General features: G+C 36.9%; 2 protein-coding genes and 1 pseudogene across 4 annotated transcripts; all 3 read left to right on the plus strand.

The window, feature by feature from the left end:
- Positions 1–11,144: 11,144 nt before the first annotated feature.
- LOC137741463 (putative disease resistance protein RGA1) lies at positions 11,145–14,637 on the plus strand. Its single transcript, XM_068481168.2, has 2 exons — positions 11,145–14,179; positions 14,265–14,637. The coding sequence occupies exon 1, from the start codon at positions 11,347–11,349 to the stop codon at positions 14,176–14,178; it is 2,832 nt and encodes a 943-aa protein (XP_068337269.2). The 5' UTR covers positions 11,145–11,346; the 3' UTR covers position 14,179; positions 14,265–14,637.
- On the plus strand, positions 14,408–18,371 carry LOC137741464 (cinnamoyl-CoA reductase 1). 2 transcript variants are annotated; one of them, XM_088679289.1, is made up of 8 exons: positions 14,408–14,548; positions 14,877–15,062; positions 15,936–16,142; positions 16,250–16,425; positions 16,528–16,713; positions 16,894–17,056; positions 17,695–17,881; positions 18,073–18,371. In XM_088679289.1, the coding sequence occupies exons 3-8, from the start codon at positions 16,025–16,027 to the stop codon at positions 18,215–18,217; spliced, it is 975 nt and encodes a 324-aa protein (XP_088535415.1). In that variant the 5' UTR covers positions 14,408–14,548; positions 14,877–15,062; positions 15,936–16,024; the 3' UTR covers positions 18,218–18,371. The 2 variants fall into 2 exon arrangements, with proteins under 2 accessions (XP_088535415.1, XP_068337270.2); XM_068481169.2 differs by lacking the exon at positions 14,877–15,062 and having other exon boundaries at positions 14,499–14,548.
- Positions 18,372–20,099: 1,728 nt separating this feature from the next.
- On the plus strand, positions 20,100–23,337 carry LOC137743178 (putative disease resistance protein RGA1; annotated as a pseudogene). The gene is made up of 2 exons (XR_015953522.1): positions 20,100–22,977; positions 23,079–23,337. The product of XR_015953522.1 is annotated as a putative disease resistance protein RGA1 (transcript).
- The last annotated feature ends 1,256 nt before the right edge of the window (positions 23,338–24,593 follow it).

Genomic DNA, 24,593 nt, shown 5'->3' on the forward strand with positions numbered 1-24,593 from the left:
AGCCCCAAAAAACGAAGAGCAAAGTGTCCTGAAACAAAAAAAAAAGAAGCAAATCATACAACCAAGCGACATATCTATGAATATAAACAAAACACCCAAAATTCCAAAAACTAAATTCCAAAAACATAGAGCAACGTGTTCTGAAACAAAAAACACAAACAATTCATACATCCAAACACCGGATCCAACGATATAAAGAAAACCCCTAGAATTAAAAAAAAATTCATACAAAAATCCCACTTGAAAAAGGAAAACTACAAAATAAAAATAAAAATAAAAAATAAAACAAAAAAATTAAAACAGCAATACTATGAAAGTTTAAAAAACTCACCACCAAACGGAGGTGGACCTTGGAGGTAACAAATCCACCCTGATAAAATTGAAAAACCAACAAATTAGGTACTGAACCAGGGGATAAACTTTTCAGTGTGATCGGTACATGGGGTGGTACATCACGTGTTACTATATAAATAGTGAGATGTGTGTTAAAAAGTTAATAACTTAAAAAATAATTTTTTTCACCGTTTATATAAAAACACGTGATGTACTCTTTGTGTTCCTGTCACAACTAAAAATTTCTCGACCCAAGGGTTTTAAACGCAAGATGCAGTAACTATTTACTTTTCCAAGGGTTTTAAATGCAAGAAATTTGCATATATGATTTGGTTGAGAAAAATGAGAAGATGAGAAGATCATAAACGAAGAAAAAGAGGGTTTGAGAGAGAAAGAAAGGCAGGCGGAAAAACAATGAAAATGAGGAGAGAGAGAGATGTGAGGAATGAGAGATGAGAGATGAGAGGGGGACAGATGGTACAGTGAGTAGTGAGGGATGGAGAAATTTTTCAATGTAACAGTCATACGGAATGGTACATTAGATATTGGTCACGAGGATCCTCATGATCAAGAGATGTGGGCCGTTAAATGAAAATTCAACGGTTATAATTATTATAATTTTAAAGAGATCCCCTGTTTGTAACCGTTGGATGAAAATCCAACCGTCCACATACTTTGGTCATGAGGATCCTTATCCTTATATTAGAAGAGGATCCTGATCCATAGAAACCAAAGGAAAATTCCTAATATTCAGGATCTAGCTGGAGGGCATGCAAGACCGAAGCAAAAGGAAAACTGAACGTGTGGATATTAATACGGTAATAAAACAAGGGATTATGGAATGGTGCATCAGCACTATGTGATATGAAATAATATTAAAAAAATTAAAATTAAAAAAGGGGAAAACCAGCTTTTTTTTTTTTTGGGAACACAGGAAAAACCAGCTTTTGCTTTTGAAAGTTGGTGCTTTGATTGTTTATTAGGAAGTAAGATTCTTTCATATCCTAATCTTATCTTTTTTAAATAAATTTACACCGAAAGAAAAGAATAAGGATAAATGATATTTATCTAGTTTTTTTAAAAGCAAGACGATCTCTCTTTTGTACCAATCGGTGATGATTTTTTTCTCTCTTCTAAATTTTCTTTCACGTCACTAAAGCAGGAGAAAAAGGAAAAAGGAGGCATCATCATGATGTCTGGCCCTTGTTTTGTAGCTTTTTTTAAAAACAGAGATTCTATCGAAAGTTGTCTCCATCATCATCACATTCAAATCAACTTTAGTTAATTAACTTTAATAATTGTAATAGCAAGTAATGATTATGTCCAGCGCATTTCAAAATTAATGCCTAATTTATTTGCAAGTGGACCTTTACAATAGTAGGGGAAATATGTTATGTTTTTGCATGATAATGTAGCTTCAAACCCAGCCAATCTAACATTTAACTTACTAACGCTATCATTTCATTATAAAAAAATATAAAAAAAGCCTAATTTATTTATTTATATGAATTCAAAAAGAAAAGAGGGTAATGATTTTTCTTCATAAACCTCTCTAACCCAATGAAGGTCATTCCTATCATGTCCTTCGGTGAACATATATTTTCTGAGTTCTTCCTTTAGCTGTATAAAAATTAAAAAACCACAAACCAAGAATTTAAAAAAAGGAAAACTAATGAAAAAAACTTAAAAATTTTGAGTTTTAATGATAAGGACAAAATAAAGGGTAAAGTAAATAGTATCATGATTGATTCTTTAGTGTAAAAATATGATTTTTCATTAAAGTTAACAGTACTGTGGATTTTTCGTTAAACCTTCCTGTTTCAGAATCTTTGGGTCAGCTCCGTGTGCCTAACCCCTTCAGCATGGAGATTCATTCCTGTTCTGTCATTCGAACGTACGAACAACGAAAAGCAGAATTGGAAGAATAGTATAGCTACATACTACATATAAAGCAGAATTGGATTTTCCAATGGAAGTGTTCATGTAAACTTTTACGAAAGGAAGATGCAAAACTGACCCAAAAGAAGGTTTCCATATGAAGCAAAAGAGAATTCCAAAACTAAACCAGTCGTGAATAAATGCCTAACACACTGAGGGAATAGCCAAAACTCTCGATACCATCTGCATCCATTTATCAAAACGTTTTTTGTTTGTCCTAATAAGCAAGCCTCAAAGGAAAAAACTAAAATTATTTACTTTTTACACACAAAAACCCAAAGAAACGTAGAACAATGTCTCATGAAACAAAAAACAGAAGCAAATCATACACAAATTCCATCTCAATATCAAAAGTTATCAGTGAGATTATATCGCCCATGCAAATATCTCCATCATCATCACATTCCAATCAACTTTAGTTAATTGAATTAACTTTAATAATTGTAATAGGACGTAATGATTATGTGATCATCACATTCCAATCAACTTTAGTTAATTGAATTAACTTTAATAATTGTAATAGGACGTAATGATTATGTGCAATGCTCAAACAACAGTAAAAATTAAAGCCTCATTTATTTATTTTAATTCAAAAAAAAAAGAAAGGAAAGAGGGTAATGAATTTTCTTCACAAACCTCTCTAACCCAATGAAGACCACTTCTATTATGTCATTCGGTGAACATATATCTTCTGGGTTCTTCCTTTACCTACATAAAAAGTCAAAAAATTAAAAAATCACAAACCAAGAATTTAAAAAAACCAACCTTTTCATACTACAAACACAGGCACTTGCTCAAACAACAATAAAAATTAAAGCCTAATTCATTTATTTTAATTCAAAAAAAAGGAAAGAAGGTAATGATTTTTCTTCACAAACTTCTCTAACCCGATGGACCCCTAAATATATAATAATAATAATTCCAATAGAAATTCAAATTTTACCTGCCGATCCAGCAACAGCCCCAATTCAAAGGTCAACCCATTCTCTACGTCACGCAAACATCATTCATATAAGAAGTTTGAGATTTCTACTCTACATTATACAAATTTATTAAATTATAATCAAACTAATAAAGGAACTAATAAGATGTTACAGTGTTGCCTCATCAACCATTTTCTGAATATCATAGTTATATTGCCTTGCTTAAAAGAACTTATACCTACAAAACGATGTCAAAGGCATTTGCTCAACCAGATAAAACCCTGCAAAGACAAAAAATCTCCGAAAATCAATATTACACTACATCTATATCAAACAATAGTACAAGTTTCTTTCACGGTGGATACAAAAAATAAATATATGTGACTATCTGTGAGCCATGATTAAAAAAAGAGAAGCATTCATATGCAAAGAATCTAAAAAACCACAACAGTTATCGAGACTAAAACCAAACATAAAAGCACAACAAACGATACCCAATGAAAATTGAAAACTTGAAAATAATAAAATTCAGAATTTAAGCATTCATAATCATGGCTACATCGTAACTCTAGCTAAATTAGTTCCGAAACAAAGATGAAATTGGCACTGAATACTGTTGACCCTAAAAATTACAAAGCCTACGTGGCGCGCAGGCCGAGTAACTAATAAGCTAACTACGTCCTTCGGTTGAATGCGGGGCGTGCCAACTTGTCGGCCGAGCTCGGCCGAGGAGTAAAATTTGTTGATGTTGCGTTAAGCGCGTTGCTGACTTCTTTATCTTGCGAATGCGGCCGAGGAAGGACCAAATCTCGACCTTTAGATTCTCGAGCCTGAAGACAAGGCTGCTAGTTCTGCGAAGTTCACAAATCGTCGGCACTCGATTCGGTCACAGTGATTATATTCGTAAGACTATAAGCACGTCGAATCGACACCAGACTATACGTACACAAGTATTCAAAGGTGATGTATGTCTTGATGGTGAATGTGGTTCGGCCGTCATAATGCCGAACTCTGAAACTCACTTGTGAGTATCCAATCATAAAATCACTCGGCGTCTAGTACGCCGAATGTCGTAACTCGTAAAACCTTACTTCGCCGAGAAGGCTAATAAGATGACCTTTGCCAATAAGGATTCGAAAACCCTTCTCGACCGAGACTTGGATAGGTAACCAATTGGCCTCGACTCAATGCTGTTTATCCAAATTGAAGGTGCTCTTTGGTCGGCTGATTATACGGCAACAATGCTGTTTATCCAAACTAAAGGTGTTCGTCAGTTGCCTTAACAGTGCTGTTTATCCAAACTGAAGATGTGTCGGCTGGAAAAAAAAATATATCTCAAGATGTTTGAGAGGTTTTGCGCAGGGCAGTTGTGTGTTGAATTGGACCTCCAAATTGTTGCATGATGTCTTGTATTTATAGCACCAACTCCTTCTTGAGATCGAATTAAGCTCATATATGGATTGAGATTTCTTGTTCCGTTCCAACTCTGCTTCGAACAACCCTACCCCCATTAAGACTTTGAACTCACCCCTTTTTTGCGGCTTTATTCATTGTTAGTTGAGACTCCTAATTGCACTAGGACTCCCTTGACCCCTTGTGCTTATCTGAACTACTTTTTCTTATGATATGACTCGACCATCCCTGCTGAATGGCTCGGAATCACCAGACAGCCTATAGTATTTTTGACACGGCTTTAGGCCGAGCACAATCCTACACTCGGCCCAACAATATTATTTTGGGCCCAAACAAATTCATAATAAGAAACATCAAAATTAAGTAAGTTTAGGAGTCTGTGATCACGTGACAAAATCTAGTTGGGGTCGGTTTTGTTCTTTGGTCTTCGACTTTCACACTATAGAAAACACAACTTCACAATATTTAAAAATAAAAAATAAAAAATTTGCATAAAATTCTAAAGGGAAAAAACTGAAATTATTTACCTTAAGCATAAACGGCTTCGAAACTGCACACATAAGCCCCAAAAAACGAAGAGCTAAGTGTCTTGAAACAAAAAAAAGAAGCAAACCATACAACCAAGCGACATATCTATGAATATAAACAAAACACCAAAAATTCCAAAAACTAAATTCCAAAAAACATAGAGCAACGTGTTCTGAAACAAAAAACACAAACAATTCATACATCCAAACATTGGATCCAACGATATAAAGAAAACCCCTAGAATTAAAAAAAAATTCATACAAAAATCCCACTTGAACAAGGAAAACTACAAAAAAAAAAATTAAAAAACAAAAAAAAAAAAAAAAAAAAATTAAAACAGCAATACTATGAAAGTTTAAAAAACTCACCACCAAACGGAGGTGGATCTTGGAGGTAACAAATCCACCCTGATAAAATTGAAAAACCAGCAAATTAGGTACTGAACTAGGGGAGAAACTTTTCAGTGTGATCGATACACGGGGTGGTACATCACGTGTTACTATATAAATAGTGGGATATGTGTGTTAAAAAGTTAATAACTTAAAAAATAATTTTTTTCACCATTTATATAAAAATACGTGGTGTACTCTTTGTGTTCCTGTCACAACTAAAAATTTATCGACCCAAGAGTTTTAAACGCAAGATGCAGTAACTATTTACTTTTCCAAGGGTTTTAAATGTAAGAAATTTGCACATATGATTTGGCTGAGAAAAATGAGAAGATGAGAAGATCATAAACGGAGAAAAAGAGGGTTTGAGAGAGAAAGAAAGGCAGGCGGAAAAACAATGAAAATGAGGAGAGAGAGATGTGAGGGATGAGAGATGAGAGAGGGGGACAGATGGTAGAGGCAGTGAGTAGTGAGTGATGGAGAAATTTTTCAATGTAACTGTCACACGGAATGGTACATCATATATTATTATATAAATGGTAGGATATGTGTGTGAAAAAGTTAATAACTTAAAAAATAAAAATTTTCACCATTTATATAAAAATATGTGGTGTGCCACTCATGTTCCCGTCACAACTAAAAGTTTATCGGAGGGATAAGAGAGAGTGACAGTCATATGGAATGGATGGGTGATAGAAACCGAATCAGGATCCTCTCATAATCTAAGGATGAGGATCCTCATGACCAAGGGATGTGGACCGTTAGATGAAAATCCAACGATTATAATTATTATAATTTTAAAGGGGCCCTTTGTTTGTAACCGTTGAATTTTCATTCAACGGTCCACATCCCTTGATCATGAGAATTCTCATCCTTAAATTAGGAGAGGATCCTGGTCCATAGAAACCAAAGTAAAATTCTTGATATTCAGGATCTAGCTGGAGGGCATGCAAGACCGAAACAAAAGGAAAACTGAACGCGTGGATATTAATACGGTAATAAAACAAGGGATTATGGAATGGTGCATCAGCACTATGTGATATGAAATAATATTAAAAAAATTAAAATTAAAAAAGGGAAAAACCAGCTTTTTTTTTTTTTTTGGGAACACAGGAAAAACCAGCTTTTGCTTTTGAAAGTTGGTGATTTTGATTGTTTATTAGGAAGTAAGATTCTCTCATATCCTAATCTTGTCTTCTTTTATGTCTTCATATTTAAACGGTTGTAATTACGTCAAGTTCTCTTTTTATTTTGAAATTTTTATATAAAAAATAAGATAAAAAAAGAATATGAGGGAAGATGATGGAAAGGGATGGTAATAGAAGAGAAGAGAATCCTACTAAAAAAATGACAGCAACAATAAATAAAAGAAGAAAGAAAAATAATAAAACACAAAAAAGGGTTTTTGGTGCTTCGGCACCATGTGGAACAAATAATAAAAACAAATATATATATATATATATATATATATATATATATATATATATATATGTTGTATGTTATTCTAAGAGAAGAGGGTTTGTCAATTTTTGCTTCCTTTTTTTTCGTTTTTGCCCTCATTTTTTATACATAATGTTGACAAATATGAGGGTAAAATAGTAATTTTGTATCTTTTGACAAAATGACAATCATATCTCTATTTTTCTTATTTTACTTTTTTTTTTTTTGAGAAAATAACAATCATATACTTATTTTTTCAATTTTACCCTCACTTTTGATATACAATATTTACATAAGGATGACAACATAAGAAAAAAAAAAAGGGGAAAAAAGTTGACAATAAGGCTTCTCTTAATAACACTTTTGATACATAAGGAGGACAAAATAGGGAAAAAAAAGGGGAAAAGTTGACAATGAGACTTCTCTTAATATAATAGTACAGAAAAAAATATACACTTATTAAAAGAAATTATTCATACACACCAAATATATGCTCTCTGCTAATAATAATAAAACAAAGGATTATGGAATGGTGCACAGCATTATGTGATAGGAAATAATATAAAAAAATTAGAGGGATGTCTGTTGAATGGGAAAAGGATCTGTGCCATTCCGCTCCTCTCCCCCTGAAATCCCTCCACAGCACAGCCACACACACAATGGCAGAAATGTAAATAGCGTGAAATCAAGTGGCAAAGAAAGCATGTACAGAGACAAAATTACCCTCCTACCTTTTAATAATTACCCTCCCAACCAGCCCCATTTGGCTGTGGCATTGTTGTAAATAGTGTGAAATCTGTGTGTAAAAGACAATGGTCTTATCTTTAAACCTACTCATTTCTAATGTGTAATAAGATTACCATCAACTTCAGAAATTTGTGTGATTTTTTGGGTGATTTGTCAACAGCCAAATATTCAAAGATCCCTGTTGTCTCCTCCATGGCCAACACGAGAGAAAACAAAAAAAGAATGGGACACATTTCTTAAACCACCCGACCAATTAATTTCATTAAAAGTAAAATCATCTTACGTAGCTCATTGTGCTTTACTTACCCAAGAAAGAAATTATAATTTTCCTCAAAAACAGGGTGGGGCTTCATTGTTACGCTGATTACAAATGTTTTAGTAGTTAGATTTAATTTGTGTTTGGAAATATTTTTAAAATACTACCTAATCTTTAAGTAAAAATGCAAAAGAATCCTTAAAAAGCACTTGAAGGGCTTTTCGGGGTTAAAAACATTTTCTTTAAAAGAACTTTTAATTATTTTAAAATCATTTTCAAACCAACTCTTTAAATGCGCAAAAATATCAATTATGTAGATGAAGGTGCTGAAAGTATAAGATATGTCATTTTTTTTTTTGGGTAAAGTACAAAAAATACCTTAACTATTGGGGTCACGACAATTTCATACCTCATCTTTTAAAATTGATAATGTCATACAGCATCTTACGAATTTGTGACAATGTCATACCTCCGAATTCTGTTAGTTTTTCTGTTAAATGCTGACGTGGCAAGAGACGGGGACCACTTTCTATTAAAAAATTAATAAAATATTATTAAAAACTAAAAAAAATATTTAATATTTTTTAAATATTAAAATAATAAATAAAAGTAAAATTAAAAAAAAAAGGTAAAGTACAAAAAACTACTTCAACTATTGGGGTCACAACAGTTTCATACCTCATCTTTTAAAATTGACAATGTTATACCGCATCTTACGAATTTGTGACAATGTCATACATCTGTCAATTTTTCTGTTAGTTTTTCTGTTAAGTGCTAACGTGGCTTGATTCGGGACCTACTTTCTATTAAAAAATTATTAAAAACTAAAAAACAATTATTTAATATTTTTTAAATATTAAAATAATAATAAAAAGCAGAAGAAAAAAAAACCCTCATTTCGTCCCTCCCCTCCCCCTCCTCCATCCTCTCTCCTCTCCCCATCTTCATCTTTTCCCCCCACCTGCAAATCCCCAAAAAAAATAAAAATTAAAAATTAAAAAAAAAACCCAGATCCCGTCGGCGGGAAGATGGGTGAGCAGAGAAGGTGGAGGATGGGTGTGGAAGAAGATGTGGAGAATGGATGAAAGTGGTGGATTTGGGGTTTGATGAGTTTTCAAAATAGTTTTTTTTTTCCTTCTTCTTCTTCTTCTTCCGCAGGGGAGTTGATGGTTTTAAAACTTCCTCCTTCTCCTTCTCCCTTCTAAGAGAGGAGGGGGGGGAGGGGGAGGGGAGAGACAAACTGATGGTTTTTTTTTTTTTTTTCTCTGCTTTTTATTATTATTTTAATATTTTAAAAAATATTAAATAATTGTTTTTTAGTTTTTAATAATTTTTTAATAGAACGTATGTCCCGAATCAAGCCACGTGAGCACTTAATAGAAAAACTAATAGAAAAATTGACGGAGGTATGACATTGTCACAAATTTGTAAGATGCGGTATGACATTGTCAATTTTAAAAGATGAGGTATGAAACTGTCGTGACCCCAATAGTTGAGGTATTTTTTTTGTACTTTACACTTTTTTTATTATTTTACTTTTATTTATTATTTTAATATTTAAAAAATATTAAATATATTTTTAGTTTTTAATAATATTTTATTATTTTTTTAATAGAAAGTGGTCCCCGTCTCTTGCCACGTCAACATTTAACAGAAAAACTAACAGAAAATTTGACGGAGGTATGACATTGTCACAAATTCGTAAGATGCGGTATGACATTGTCAATTTTAAAAGATGAAGTATGAAATCGTCGTGATCCCAATAATTGAAGTAGTTTTTTGTACTTTACCTTTTTTTTTTTTTTTTTTTTTTGGGCCAACAATAAGATATATCATTTAAATGCACCGAAAGTATAATTCCCCTGAATTATACTTTTGCACCGATAAAGTAATCCAACTTGATCTCCATCAGCAATCAGCTGAAGTAACTGAAGAGCACTCGATAGCTGAAAGCAAAGGGACACTGCAGGAAAGGAAATATTAGTATGTGAATGAATTATTTCCACCTCCATCGAAAGTTTCATTCCTCCTTCCCATGTCAACTTTTGGTCTCCGTCAAGCTTTTCCTTAAGGGGGCGTTTGTTGCGCCGGACTATCTCGGACTGGATTAACTTCAAGGACTAAGCTGGACTGGCTTAGACTAGACTAAATTGAACTAACTTAGTGAAGCGTTTGGTGCAGTATTGGACTAAGAAGCTGGATAATCACAAATTCTAATATTATATTATTTAATAGATAAATTATTAATATTTTATTATGATCTTATCTTTTTCTCCATCTTTTCCTACCATTTCCATCCCACTCTTTTCCTCTTCCCTCATCGTCGCACCCTCTCCCTCTTTTTTTCCTTTTAGACCTCTCAATTCATGTCTTTTTCTCATTCCTGGTCAAACTCCTTATTGATTCCAGTGTCTATTTCTCTGTCCTCCCTCCCTCTCTAGCTATGCGTTGTTCGAACGGAACTTCACGGCTCCAATTTTCCCGACGAGTTGCAGGTTTCCTGATATGTTTTCCAGCCAACCCTCGTTAAATTGGATGAAGTTAGCACCGCCAAAAAATTCATCACCATCCCTGGACCAAGATCTTAGCTTTGAATGCTCGAATCTGTCATGGATTTGAAGAAGCCCAAACAGGCCGAGACTTCCAGGCCATTTTCCGGCCACATTCGACCACATTTTGGCCTCGATTCAGGTAAAATCGTAATCTTATCACTCCCAGCTTCAATTTGGTATATTTTATATGAAAGTTGGTTGTGAAATGGATCTGAAAGAGAGTCGGAAAGTTAATGATTGATCTAGGTGACCGGAGATGACGAGGAGTCTGTCGGGAGTGGTCGTTGAGCATGACGAGGACGAGAAAGAGTGGATAGTCTTAGCTAGTTCATGGGTATTGGAGGGTCTCGCTAAGACCTCTTAGTGAAGGGTTTTGTCCATGCTAGTCCTCTTTAGTCTCATTAATGTTAGTTCCAGCATGAAACAAACACAGTATTAGACTAATAGCTAGTCCAATCCAGTCCAGTCCAACTTAGTAAGGGCAAACAAACGCCCCCTAATTCTTTTGTCTCCGACTACTTGTCCTTTTGCATTATTGTCCACCGAAAACGACGTCAACCAAACAAAATCAACATCCAAATTTCAAATTTCAACACGAATGATTAAATAATTAATATTTGAATAATATTAGAAAAATGAATAATTAAATCATGTAGAAACAAGTGGATTAATGAGAGCCGTGAGCAAAGAATCTTAAAGCAGCACCAACTCAATTCTTTTTGTTATAAGAGCAAAGAATCTTTGCATTGTAGAAGCAATCGCACAACCATCCTCATTTATTTCCTCCTCTCCACTCTCAACCGATTTCTAAGTTTCTCACCCTGAAAATGGCCGATGTGCTTGTTTCCACACTACTAGACAAGTTGGCTTCAACAACTTATCAATATGTAGCAGACGAGGTGAAACTCGTTCTGAACGTTAAGAAAGAAGTTGAAGAATTCGCTGGGAATCTCCAAGCTATTGATTCTCTGCTTGAGGATGCAGAGCAAAGGCAAATGAAGGAGGCCAACGTGCAAAACTGGCTAGACAACCTGAAGGAAATATCGCACGAGATGGTGGACGTGCTGGATGAGTGGCACACTGACATCCTGAGACAAGAAGTTGAGAAACAAGATAGAGAAGGTGCAGATCATCTTGCTCCTCAGAGGAAGGTAAGTTTCTCTATTTTCGCTCGTTGCTTTTGTCTTGGCCAAGTCAGGAAGGTTACTGTTCGTAGAGAAATTGCTCTCCAGATAAAGGATCTAAATGTGAGGTTAGCTGAGATTTATAAGCAAAGAAAAATGTATAAGTTTCAACTCACTGAAAGAGTCATTCAAAAACAACAAACTTCGTCTTTTGTCGATATGTCTGAGATCTTTGGTCGAGACAAGGAAAAAGATAGTTTGATAAGGAAGTTGGTGAGTGATAGTAGTGAAGAAGGGAAGCGGCTCCTCATCATCCCTATTGTAGGGATGGGAGGCATGGGGAAGACAACTTTGGCTCAGTTAGCCTATAATGATGCCAAAGTTAAAACTCATTTTCGAAAGAGAAAATGGGTTTGTGTGTCGGAGCCTTTCGATGAGATAAAGATTGCCAAAGAGATTAGTGGTGATGCCTCCTCAAGTTCAACTGGGTTGGATAATGTCTTAGAATCTATGTCTGAATCCATTAAGGGGGTAAAGTTTCTTCTTGTGTTGGATGATGTGTGGACCGAAGATCCCAAAAAGTGGGATCAATTAAAGATTCCATTGATGCAAAATGGGGCTGAGGGCAGTAGAATACTAGTAACCACGCGAAACCAAAATGTTGCTAGTATGATGAGAGCAACTTCTCACATGATCAGTCTTGCAGAGTTGAGCGAAAAAAATTGTTTGTCAATCTTCAATCACATGGCATTTTCTGATAGAGAAGTAGGCGAGTCTGAGAAGTTTGGAGATATCAGTAGGGAAATTGTAAAAAAGTGCAAAGGTTTGCCACTTGCTGCAAAGACTTTAGGTAGTATGATGCGGGGTAAGGAAACAAGGAGTGAGTGGTTGGATGTTCTGAATAGTAAAATATGGGATTGGGAAGAAGTGGAACAAGAAGTTTTCCAGCCATTATTTCTAAGTTACTACGATTTGACCCCAAGAAATAGATGTTGCCTTCTATATTGTGCTATTTTCCCAAAAGATTATGAGTTTAGTAGGGATGTGTTGATTAATCTTTGGATGGCACAAGATTATCTTAATTCCAGGGAGAATAAAGATAAAGGAAAAATTGGTAAAGCTGTTTTTGATAATTTAGTTGCGCGGTCTTTTTTTCAAGATTTTAAGAAAGACCGTGACACTGGTGTAATAATAGGTTGTAAAATGCACGACATTATACATGATTTTGTGCAATTTATCACCAAGAAGGACAGTTTGATTCCGGAGGCTGATGATGCAAACCGTAAAATAGAGGAACTGGGCAGTAATCTTCGCCATTTGAACTTAACGTTTGAAGGAGTTGTACTTCCTATCACTTCTGGCAATTGCAAAAGTCTTCGAACGCTGATAGCAATTGTTTCAGGTGTTGCTAGGGTAGACGCTAGTTTTATTTTAGAATTTAAGCGTCTTAGGACGATAAATTTGTCTGGAAATTTCATGGATGTACTCCCAAAGGAGATTGGTGAATTGGTACATTTGAGACATGTTGATTTGTCTGGGAGTGAAAATTTGGGGAAATTACCAGACGCCATTTGTGGTTTATACAATTTGTATACCTTGGACCTTCGGGGATGCAGGGCACTTGAAAAATTGCCTGATAGCATGGGAAAGTTGATTAGCTTAAAGCATCTTTACATTGATGGGTGTCGCTCATTGAAGTACTTGCCAAAAGGGATAGGGAGATTAACAAGTTTGCAAACACTAGACGTGTGTCCTCTGTTTTCGGTTGACAACGACGAAGCATTTCAAGCTGGGGATTTGGGAAGTCTGAACCAGCTCCAGGGCAGTCTCAGAATAAGAATTTTGGGGAAGGTGAAAGACGGGAGTGGAGCACAATTGCGGGACAACAAGCAACTTTTTCATCTCCAACTTGATTTTGGTGAAGTGAACGAGGAGCCTGGAGAGACCAGTGTACAAATAATGAATGTCTTACGACCACATGATAATCTGGAATCTTTAGAGATTTGTGGGTATTCTGGCTCGACCTGGCCGAATTGGTTGGTGTCTTTAAACGAGTTGCAATTCCTTACTCTGCGGGGGAATAAGGGTTGTGAAATTTTGCCTCCTCTTGGAAGATTGCCGTTCCTTGAAAAGCTGTACGTAGACTGGATGGAGGGTGTAAGAAAGGTTGGTGGTGAGTTTTTGGGAGTAGAAGATGATGATCAAACATCTTCTTCGTTCAAATCATCCTCATTAATATTATTCCCCAAACTGAAGCAACTCCAATTTATTCACATGTGGTCTTGGAAGGACTGGGAAGGCGTGAAAGGGTGGAACAAAGTGGATTCTGGAATTACAATCATGCCATGCCTTTCTTCCTTAGACATAATTGGGTGCCATGGGCTAAAAACACTGCCAGATTTCCTATGCAAAATACCGCTGCGGAATCTTACCATTTCTTCGTGTCAGAAACTTGCCCGATGTTGCGAAAAAGGCAGCGGAAAGGAGTGGCCCAAGATTTCTCACATCCCAAACATCCAAATTCAGGACATATAAGGTGAGTTGCACTGCTTGGATTTTTTACTTCATTTGGATATATATACGTACAAATGCAATTTAACCATTTGCTTTCCAAATTGCAGAACCTTTTTAAAACATCAAACCTTCCACAGATATGGTGCACAGGGGCAAAAAAGTTTCCAGCTTATCTGATGAGCAATATCAAGAGAACTTGTCTGAGTGTCGTCGATGTAACCTGTCGACATATGCCTATTAGGCACTACATCAAACATTTGACAGGCACAAAAAGGACAAACACCAAACATTCAGAGGGTGCTCGTAAAACCTTTACATGTATATTTTTCAGACTCGGGGTGGCCCAAATATACATCTGCACTGGCATATATCGTTGAACCGTTTCATATTGGTGAGTTGCAATTTGTCTTGGTAGTTATTTTTTTGTCTATTTAATTCGAACGATTACTGAAAGAACAATTTGTCCAATAGGATAGGATATACACTTATGACTGCCATGCAATGCAAGCATTCACATATTTATGACTTTAAATACTTTGAAATTGTTATTTGTTTGCGATTTTTTTGTCAATTTTGTCTGTCCCTGCATCGTCGATCAAGTCCACGACCCCCCTGAGGTTCGCCTCATTAAGCAATATCAAATTCCTTCTAATTATGATTATATTTGATTAATTATGCGTAATTATGAAAATTTGGTGCTTTTTTTGTTTAATCTGCAGGAGGAGCCTCTGGACCCGGCGATCAAAGGAACGCTCAATGTTCTGACGGCGGCGAAGCAGGGTGGGGTCAGCCGTGTGGTGCTGAGGTCATCCATCTCTGCCATCACTCCCAGCCGAAGCTGGGTGTCAGATAAGGTCAAGGGCGAGGATTGCTGGACAGACATTGACTACTGCAAGCAGAAGGGAGTGAGTTACTCCAATGCCTAGTTGTGTTTTGAAAAACCGCGGTTTATATACGATTTATTGTCTGTTTAATGTCCGCATTCTATTTTCTTATGGAAAGTTTGTAACTTTCGGTGCGCGTTTCCCCTGCTTGTATTGTGTTTTTCTTACGTACAAGGTTCCGAGGTATATTTTGGTCGGCAAAATGTATTTGCAAATGAAATTGTGTGCATATCGTATGTTTTGGTTGTTGGTTTTCTAATAAGTGAATGTCTTATCCCTTGTCCGAAGCACAACTTAAAAATACGCTATGTCTTGATCTTGAACCGAGGTTTCTTGGATACACTGAATTGTTCTGTAGCTGGTGGAACATGGTTTTTTCTTTCATTCTTTCTTTCTTTCTTTCCTCCCATCATGTGTGCGATATTTGAGACCAAATTAGCGAATTGAAATCTGATTTTTCCTATAATAGAATGTTCATGCGAGTATAGATTTGCATACATTATCTTTCTTTGGTGCATCCTTTGGTCTGTTTAGAATCACTTCCAAATGTCGCTTTCCAAGTTTATCAACCTTTTGGTGCATTCTCGCTTGCCTTGGCGGAATTTTACAAATTTTTTAGGTGACATTATCTCTTGTTTATAATAAAAATAGAAAATTGTTATTGTCACTCTAAATTCTCATTTTGCATTCTAAACTTTCTATAATTAGTAAAAACATTACATTTATGAAGAACGTAGAATAAAATTTTTAGAGTATTAATAACAGTTCTCTAAAAATAAACGATATTACTAATTTGGTATACAAAGAGAAGGCAAGAGTTTTAACTCGAGATATAGTGTGTTTTATATACTCAATTTCGATCTCCTTATCTTTTTATTTGAAAATTCCAATTAGATTTTGGGCCAATCCGATCACCATCAACAATCAGCTCAAGTAAATGACGGACACACGACAGCTGAAAGCAAAGGGACACAGGAGGGAGGATGTCGAAGCAGGGTGAGGTCGTATGCGTTACCGGTGGAAGCGGCTGCATCGGATCCTGGCTCGTCCGTTTCCTCCTCCACCGTGATTACACCGTCCACGCCACCGTCAAGGATCTCAGTAACTTCACCCTTGCTTTTCCCCTTGTCTACACAACTGGCACAGTTCCATTCATTCCATTCGCGTTCAGTCCAAAATTAATAACGCCGTTGTTTTGTTTGTTGCAGAGGACGATGGCGAGACGAAGCATCTAGAAGCGTTAGTAGAGGGGGCAGAGTCGCGCCTCAGTCTCTTCCAGATCGACCTTCTCGACTACAACTCCATATTCGCCGCCGTCAATGGTTGCTCCGGCGTCTTCCACCTCGCCTCTCCCTGCATCATCGATCCAGTCCACGACCCCGAGGTTCCCGCCATTAAACAGTATCAAATTCCTTCTAATTTTGATTATATCTGATTAATTATGCGTAATTTTGAAAACGTGGTGCTTTTTTTGTTTAATCTGCAGAAGGAGCTCCTGGACCCGGCGATCAAAGGAACGCTCAATGTTCTGACGGCGGCGAAGCAGGCTGGGGTCGGCCGTGTGGTGCTAACGTCATCGACCTCCGCCATCACTCCCAGCCCAAGCTGGCCGTCCGATAAGGTCAACGGCGAGGATTGCTGGACAGACACTGACTACTGCAAGCAGAAGGGAGTGAGTTACTCCAATGCCTAGTTGTGTTTTGAAAAACCGCGGTTTATATACGGTTTATATACGGCTTTTCCCCTGCTTGTGTTGTATCTTTCATCTTTGAGTATTAATTCTTCATTTTTAACTACTTGAAATTTTCGCAATTGGGGACTGTAATGCTGATTGTGTTTGGTGTTTGGCTAGTTGTGGTATCCATTATCGAAAACGCTGGCAGAGAAAGCTGCGTGGGAATTTGCCAAGGAGAAGGGGCTGGATGTGGTTGTTGTGAATCCAGGCGCGGTGATGGGCCCTGTTATCTCGCCCAGGCTCAATTCTAGCATGTTAATGCTCCTTCGCATTCTTGAGGGTACTTTTCTCTGCAAATTTGTATTAGAAAATCCTCTATGACTGCACGTAGAAGTAGATTGTTGACCTTATTTATCCTTTAGCTCTGCCCTCTTAAGTTGTTTGAATATTCCACTAGCGGTTAATGTTCTCTTGCCTGATAGTATGCCATGTAATGTTGCAAAATTTGCACTCGAATCATAAATTTAGATGAAATTTGATCTTTGATTGACAGTTTGTACAATGACATATCATCTCAATGGCAAGAGAACATTTCCCATTTATTATGTATGATGCTGTGGTTGGTTGATGAACTAAAAATGAGGTAAAAATGAGGTATTTTCATTCTCTTAAGACATTTTTGCTAAAGAAAGATTGAGTTTGGTACCTCAACACTTGGAAGATTTCTTCTTTCATAACAGTCAGAGATTACTAATTGTTTTACCAGTTAGTCCGTAAGCTTGAGAAGGTAGATTGTGTGAGCATGCATGTGTGTAATCATAAAGGAACTCTTCTACACCTCTTTTTTTAGCACATGTTTCTTTAAGTTCTAAGGATTTTCGATAAAGTTTGTTTTGGAGAGGACTGAGAAAAAGGATGAGCCCCCTGAATGTAGAAACAACATATATATAGTTTTGAGTTGTTCGATCTTTGCTGCAGGCTGCACTGAAACATATGAGGACTTTTTTATGGGATCTGTGCATTTTAAAGATGTTGCTCTCGCACACATTTTAGTGTATGAGAACAAGTCAGCGACCGGTAGGCACTTGTGTTTGGAAGCTATATCACGTTATGGTGATTTTGTGGCAAAGGTTGCTGAACTTTACCCTGAGTACAAGGTTCGCAGGTAAGTTTCGGTCCACAAAATGCCTTTGCAAATGAAATTGGGTGCATATCTTATGTTTTAGATGTTTGGTTTCCTGATAAGTGAATGTTTCGCTCCATTCTCGCTTGCCTTGGCAGAATTTTGTAAATTTTTAGGTGGTGTGAGTGCCTGATTTTGAAAATGATCGAGCTAATATGTTTACCTTTGTGTAGTTTGCCAAAGGACACCCAACCGGGCTTGCTGAGGGAAAAGAACGGAGCGAAGAAGCTAATGAACATGGGTTTAGAATTCATTCCCATGGATCAAATTATCAAGGATGCTGTTGAGAGCCTAAAGAGCAAGGGATTTATTTTATAAATAAAACTGCACGGATATGAAACTTATCAGGGATCTAGGTATCTCTTGTACTAGTAGCGAGGACATGTAATCTGGTTGTTTCAACTCCTTTGAATATTCCTTTTTCTGTGAAGAAAATAATATTAATATGAGTGTACGATAAGTTTACCTTAAAGTTCACACTTTAATCGGGGTAGCTGAAAGTTAGAATATCAATGCATTGTTGGACTGGAATGCTACGTGGTAGCTGTAAGTTAGAATATCAATGCATTATTTGACTGGAACGCTACGTGGTAGCTGTAAGTTAGAATATCAGTGCATTGTTAGTTCTATGTGATTGTGCTAATTGACAGAAGCTATAAGGAACTTTTAAGTTTAAGTGATTTCCATGGCCACTAAAGTAATCCTAATTTGGTTTCTCTTAAGTTTCATACAATGCTTGCTTCGACCAAGTGGGAGAATGTTGGAGTAAAATCCCGTTCTCACAAGATTTTGTGGTCTCACAATCATTGTAAGTTACGATCAAGTTAGAATTAGGGAATTAACTTGGACTTTGTCTGTTGCAAAAAGAGTGTAATATTAAGTTGTTATTCTTGTTAAAGGGGTTCCTAATCCTGATTGGTTAAGGAGATATAGACATATTCAGTTACCTATTAGGTCTCAATGATGGGCTAAGCCTATTAGGTTAACATGCCTATATGAGTGAAGTTCCCTGCATTTGCTGATACACGCAATATTCACAAACTCCCCATACGGTTTGATTGCTAAGGATCAGTACAACATACAAGATTCTTTGCGCACCAAGCTTTCGTCCATGGTGTCTTCAGGTTAGTTACTTGTGTTTTAATCTATATAGGCTAATAAAGTTTTACAGCTCCGGCCTTGTTGGTGTTATTCTCATCATAGTAGCTTGCTATCTGCATAATTTGTTTTCGTGCATGTTAAGAATAAACCCTTACGAAAGGATTAATTCCCGATAGGAAGTCTCAACTCGGGAAAGATATTCAGATTTTGAGAAGGTATACGCTCTAAAGAAATGAGCTTGCTTGCTGGATAGGCATTCAGATTCACTCCTAAAGTTTTCGTTAATCCTTTCCCTCCACACAGTAAACTGCAGCATCAAGGCAAAATCTTGGTAGATCAAAGAATCATGCTTCATAAGATCAAAGAATCTTAACAAGTCACCATAGACGGTTCGGATTGAATTTCATCGTGATAATTAAATAGGCAAATGGTTTCAGATTAAATTAAATTTTTTCAAAAAACAATGAAATTGATGAACATTTTATTCTATAAGAAACAATGAAATTTCATCTTAATAATTAAATAGGCAAATGGTTTCGGATATCAAAACCAGAAAACCAATAAGGTCTCAATTAAAGAACATTAGTAGCTAGAAACCGAATATAAATTTTTTCAAAAAAATAATTGCCTAAGAGCACACTGGCACGAATGCCAAATATCCGTGACATAATGCTTGCTTCTTATCGAGGATTGATTTGTAAGCCATCATGTTAATTTATTTATATGAGATTCTGAGAAGATGTTAAGAATGAATCTTACATTAATGGGAGTAACTTTGCATGGACTTACAAGTAAGTTGGGCTACTTCCCCATATTGCCAACTGGTTTTATGGTGGAACTCCAATTTCTTCATAAGGTTTACGTTCTAAAAAACAAATTTAGACTACTTGCCGACACTGCCACTATATATTCACCCCTCAAATTTGTTGTTCCTTTCATCCAAGGAGAGAGCAAACAGCAGCATCAAGGAAAATCTTTTTGGTATTAAGAGCAAAGAATCTTGCATTGTAGAAAGCAAACGGGAAAACAAAGGTGTCCACTGTCTATATAAACTAGCAAAGAAGAAAAGCCATAGCACAACCATCCTGCATTAGTTTCCTCTTCATATATACTTTCCTAAGCGGCTGACTTCTTCTCCACTCTCAACCGATTTCTAAGTTTGTAACCCTGAAAATGGCTGACGCGCTCGTTTCCATGCTACGAGAGAAGTTGGCGACAACAACTTATGAGTACGTAGAGGACGAGCTGACACTCATTCTAAATGTTAAGAAAGAAGTTGAAGAGTTCACTGGCAACCTGAAAGCTATTGAATCTATGCTTGAGGATGCAGAGCAAAGGCAAAACTGGCTGGATAACCTGAAGGAAATATCGTACCAGATGGTGGACGTGCTGGATGAGTGGAACACTGACATTTTGAGACAACAAGTTGAGAAACAAGAAGGAGAAGGCGCAACTCATATTACTCCTCAGAGGAAGGTAAGTTTCACTATCTTCGCTCGTTGTTTTTGTCTTGGCCAAGTCCGCAAGGTTATTATTCATTGTGAAATTGCTCTCAAGATAAAGGATCTAAATGAGCAGTTAGCTGGGATTTATAAGCAAAGAAAAATGTATAATTTTCAACTCACTGAAACAGTCATTCAAAAACAGCAAACTTCGTCTTTTGTCGATATGTCTGAGATATTTGGTCGAGAAAAGGAAAAGGAAGTTGGTGAGTGATGGTAGCGAAGAAGGGATGGGGCTCCTCATCATCCCTATTGTAGGGATGGGAGGTACGGGAAAGAACAACTTTGGCTCAGTTAGTCTATAATGATGCCAATGTTAAAGCTCATTTTCAAAAGAGAATATGGGTTTGTGTGTTAGAGCCTTTCGATGAGACAAAGATTGCCAAAGAGATTAGTGGTGATGCCACCTCAAGTTCAACTGGGTTGGATCATGTCTTAGAATCTATGTCTAGATCCATTAAGGGGGGTAAAGTTTCTTCTTGTGTTGGATGATGTGTGGACTGAAGACCGTAAAAAGTGGGATCAATTGAAGGTTCCATTGATGCAAAATGGGGCTGAGGGCAGTAGAATACTAGTAACCACCAGAAAACAAAATGTTGCTAGTATGATGGGAGGAACCTCTCACATGATCAATCTTGCAAAGTTGAGCAAACAAAATTGTTTGTCAGTCTTTAATCACATGGCATTTTCTAATAGAGAAATAGGCGAGTTTGAGGTGTTTGGAGAAATCAGTGGGGAGATTGTAAAAAAGTGGAAGGGTTTGCCACTTGTTGCAAAGACTTTAGGCAGTATGATGCGCAATAAGAGAACAAGGAGTGAATGGTTGAAGGTTATGAATAGTAAAATATGGGATTGGGAAGAAGCGGAGCAAGAAGTTTTCCAGCCATTATTTCTAAGTTATTATGAATTGGCCCCGAGAAACAAATTTATATTGTGCTATTTTTCCAAAAGATTATGAGTTTAGTAGAGATGAGTTGATTAATCTTTGGATGGCACAAGATTATCTTAATTCTAGAGAGAATAAAGATAAAGGAAAAATTGGTCAAGTTGTTTATGATAATTTAGTTGCTCGGTCTTTTTTTCAAGATTTTAAGAAACACTACGACACTGGTACGATAATAGGTTGCAAAATGCATGACATTGTACATGACTTTGTGCAATTTATCACCAAGAAGGAATGTTTGAGTACCGATGCAGAGGTTGCAAACCGTAAAATAGAGGTATTGGGCAGTAATCTTCGCCATCTGACCTTAACATCTGTGGTTGATGATCAAGACTTACTTTCTATCACTTCTCGGAATTGCAAAAATCTACGTACGCTCACAACAATTCACTCAAGTGTTGCTACAGTATATGCTAGTTTTATTTTACAAGTCAAATGTCTTAGGACAATAAATTTGTCTGGAAGTTCCATCAAAGAACTCCCAAAAGAGATTGGTGAATTGGTACATTTGAGGCATATTGATTTGTCTGGAAGTCGAAAGTTGGAGAAATTACCAGACACCATTTGTGGTTTATATAACTTGTATACCTTGGACCTTCGAAGATGCAAATCACTAAATAAATTGCCTGATAACATGGGAAAGTTGATTAGCTTAAAGCATCTTTATGTTGGGGAGAGTGACTCACTGAAGTTCTTGCCAAAAGGGATAGGGAGATTAACAAAGTTTGCAAACACTAGACGTCTTTCCTCTGTTTTCTGTTGACAACGACGAAGCATTTCAAGTTGGGGATTTGAGAACCGTGAACCAGCTCCACGGCAGTCTCCAAATAAGAATTTTGGGGAAGGTGAAAGATGGGAGTGAAGCACAATTGCGGGACAACAAGCAACTTTTTCATCTCCAACTGGATTTTGGTGAAGTGCGCGACAAGGCTGGAGAGAGCAGTGGACGAATAATGAATGTCTTAAGACCACACGATGATCTGGAATCTTTAGAGATTTATGGGTATTTTGGCTCGACCTGGCCGAATTGGTTGATGTCTTTAAAAAAGTTGCGATTACTCACTCTGGAGGATAATTGTGTTTGTGAAATTTTGCCTCCTCTTGGGAAATTGCCGTTCCTTGAAGGACTCTACCTCGGGGCAATGTCGGGTGTAAGAAAGATTGGTGGCGAGTTTTTGGGAGTAGAAGATGATCAAACATCTTCATTCAAATCATCCTTATCAATGTTATTCCCAAAATTGAACGACTCCACTTTTACAACTTGTCGTCGTGGAAGGACTGGGGAGGTGTGAAAGGGTGGAACAAAGGGGATTCTGGAATTATTATTATGCCATGCCTTTCTTCCCTAGACATAACTATGTGCTCTGAGCTAGAAACGCTGTCAGACTTCCTCTGCAAAATGCCACTGCAGAATCTTTCCATTTTTACCGTCCAAAACTTGCAAAACGTTGCAAAGGAGGCAGTGGAGAGGAGTGGCCCAAGATTTCTCACATCCCAAACGTCGAGATTTGTGCTAATCACGTTTCATCTTGGTGAGTTGGAGTGCTTTGATTTTGGATACGTACCAATGCAATTAATTTAAGGTGAAAAGTATATGAAAAATAATTATAATTATTTGTATTCCAAATTGCAGATAATATCCAGAGGCCTAGGTCAAATAAACCTCCAAGCTGTTTGGTGCGGCGCTAGTTCCCTCCTCAAGACACGACGACTATCAAAATTAAACTGTATTAATTCCAAAATCTCACTACGTTGAATGAGTTGTTAATTAAGGCAAGTTAGACATTACTATATATCTATATATATATATATTATATGTATGTACGTATGTATGTATATATGTCAAGCAAACAACTGCAGTTGCTAACTTCCATGTAGTGATCCGTTAAAATTTAAACAAAGGACATATACAAAAGATATTAATATTTTTTAACAAATTGTGGCTCACCAGAGTTTTCTGCAATAATTTTGATATATCCAAGTTATTTCCGGTATTGTTGTTTTATTTTTATTACAAACGATATTACTAATTTAACAAATTGGGCATAAATATTAGGGAATTTTAATGAAAAGGGCTTCTCAAAATTTTTAGTTAACCAAAAACTATCTACTAACTTTATTTAATAAAAAAACTTAAATTTTAATAAAAATGACTCAAATTTTAATGAAAAGGATAAAAATTTTACATAACAACAAAACAAAAAAAAACATATACTGACACGTGGGACCGCGCATCAGCATCACACACACCCTCTTCCTCACTTAACTGTGTAACCTCTTTCTCTCTCTCCCTCTTTGGTATGTTCACATCCATTTTTTTCTCTTCTTTCACCTCACCCATCCACATCAACTTTTTTTTTTTTTCCACCTCTCCCCACTCTCCTCTGTGACATCCCACATCGTCAAGGAGAGTGATTCTTATATGTATATTCTCATCCCTACCTAGCACAAGGCATTTTGGGAGCTCACTGGCTTCGGGTTCCGTAGGAACTCCGAAGTTAAGCGAGAAGGGGGCTAGAGCAATCCCATGATGGGTGACCCATTGGGAAGTTGCTCGTGAGTTCCCAAAAACAAAACCGTGAGGGAATGGTAAACCCAAAGCGGACAATATCGTGCTACGGTAGTGGAGTCGGGCCCGGGAAGTAGTCTCGCCCGGGCCGGGATGTGACAATTGGTATCAGAGCTTAACCTTGGTCGCGTGTGTGCCGACGAGAACGTCGGGCCCCTAAGGGGGGTGGATTGTGACATCCCACATCGCCCAGGGGAGTGATCCTTATATGTATATTCCCATCCCTACCTAGCACGAGGCCTTTTGGGAGCTCACTGGCTTCGGGTTCCGTAGGAACTCCGAAGTTAAGCGAGAAGGGGGCTAGAGCAATCCCATGATGGGTGACCCACTAGGAAGTTGCTCGTGAGTTCCCAAAAACAAAACCGTGAGGGAATGGTAAGCCCAAATCGGACAATATCGTGCTACGGTAGTGGAGTCGGGCCTAGGAAGTAGTCCCGCCCGGACCGGGATGTGACACCTCTCTCCTTTCACCTCACTCCATAAACATTTTATTTTATTTTATTATTTGTTTATTTGATTATTCTTTCAATTGTTTTAGAACAAACTAAGTAATAATATTACAAAATCAAAAATAAAGAA

Source organism: Pyrus communis, chromosome 11, assembly GCF_041283825.1.
Source record: "Pyrus communis isolate YQ-2024b chromosome 11, ASM4128382v1, whole genome shotgun sequence".
NCBI lineage: Eukaryota > Viridiplantae > Streptophyta > Magnoliopsida > Rosales > Rosaceae > Pyrus > Pyrus communis.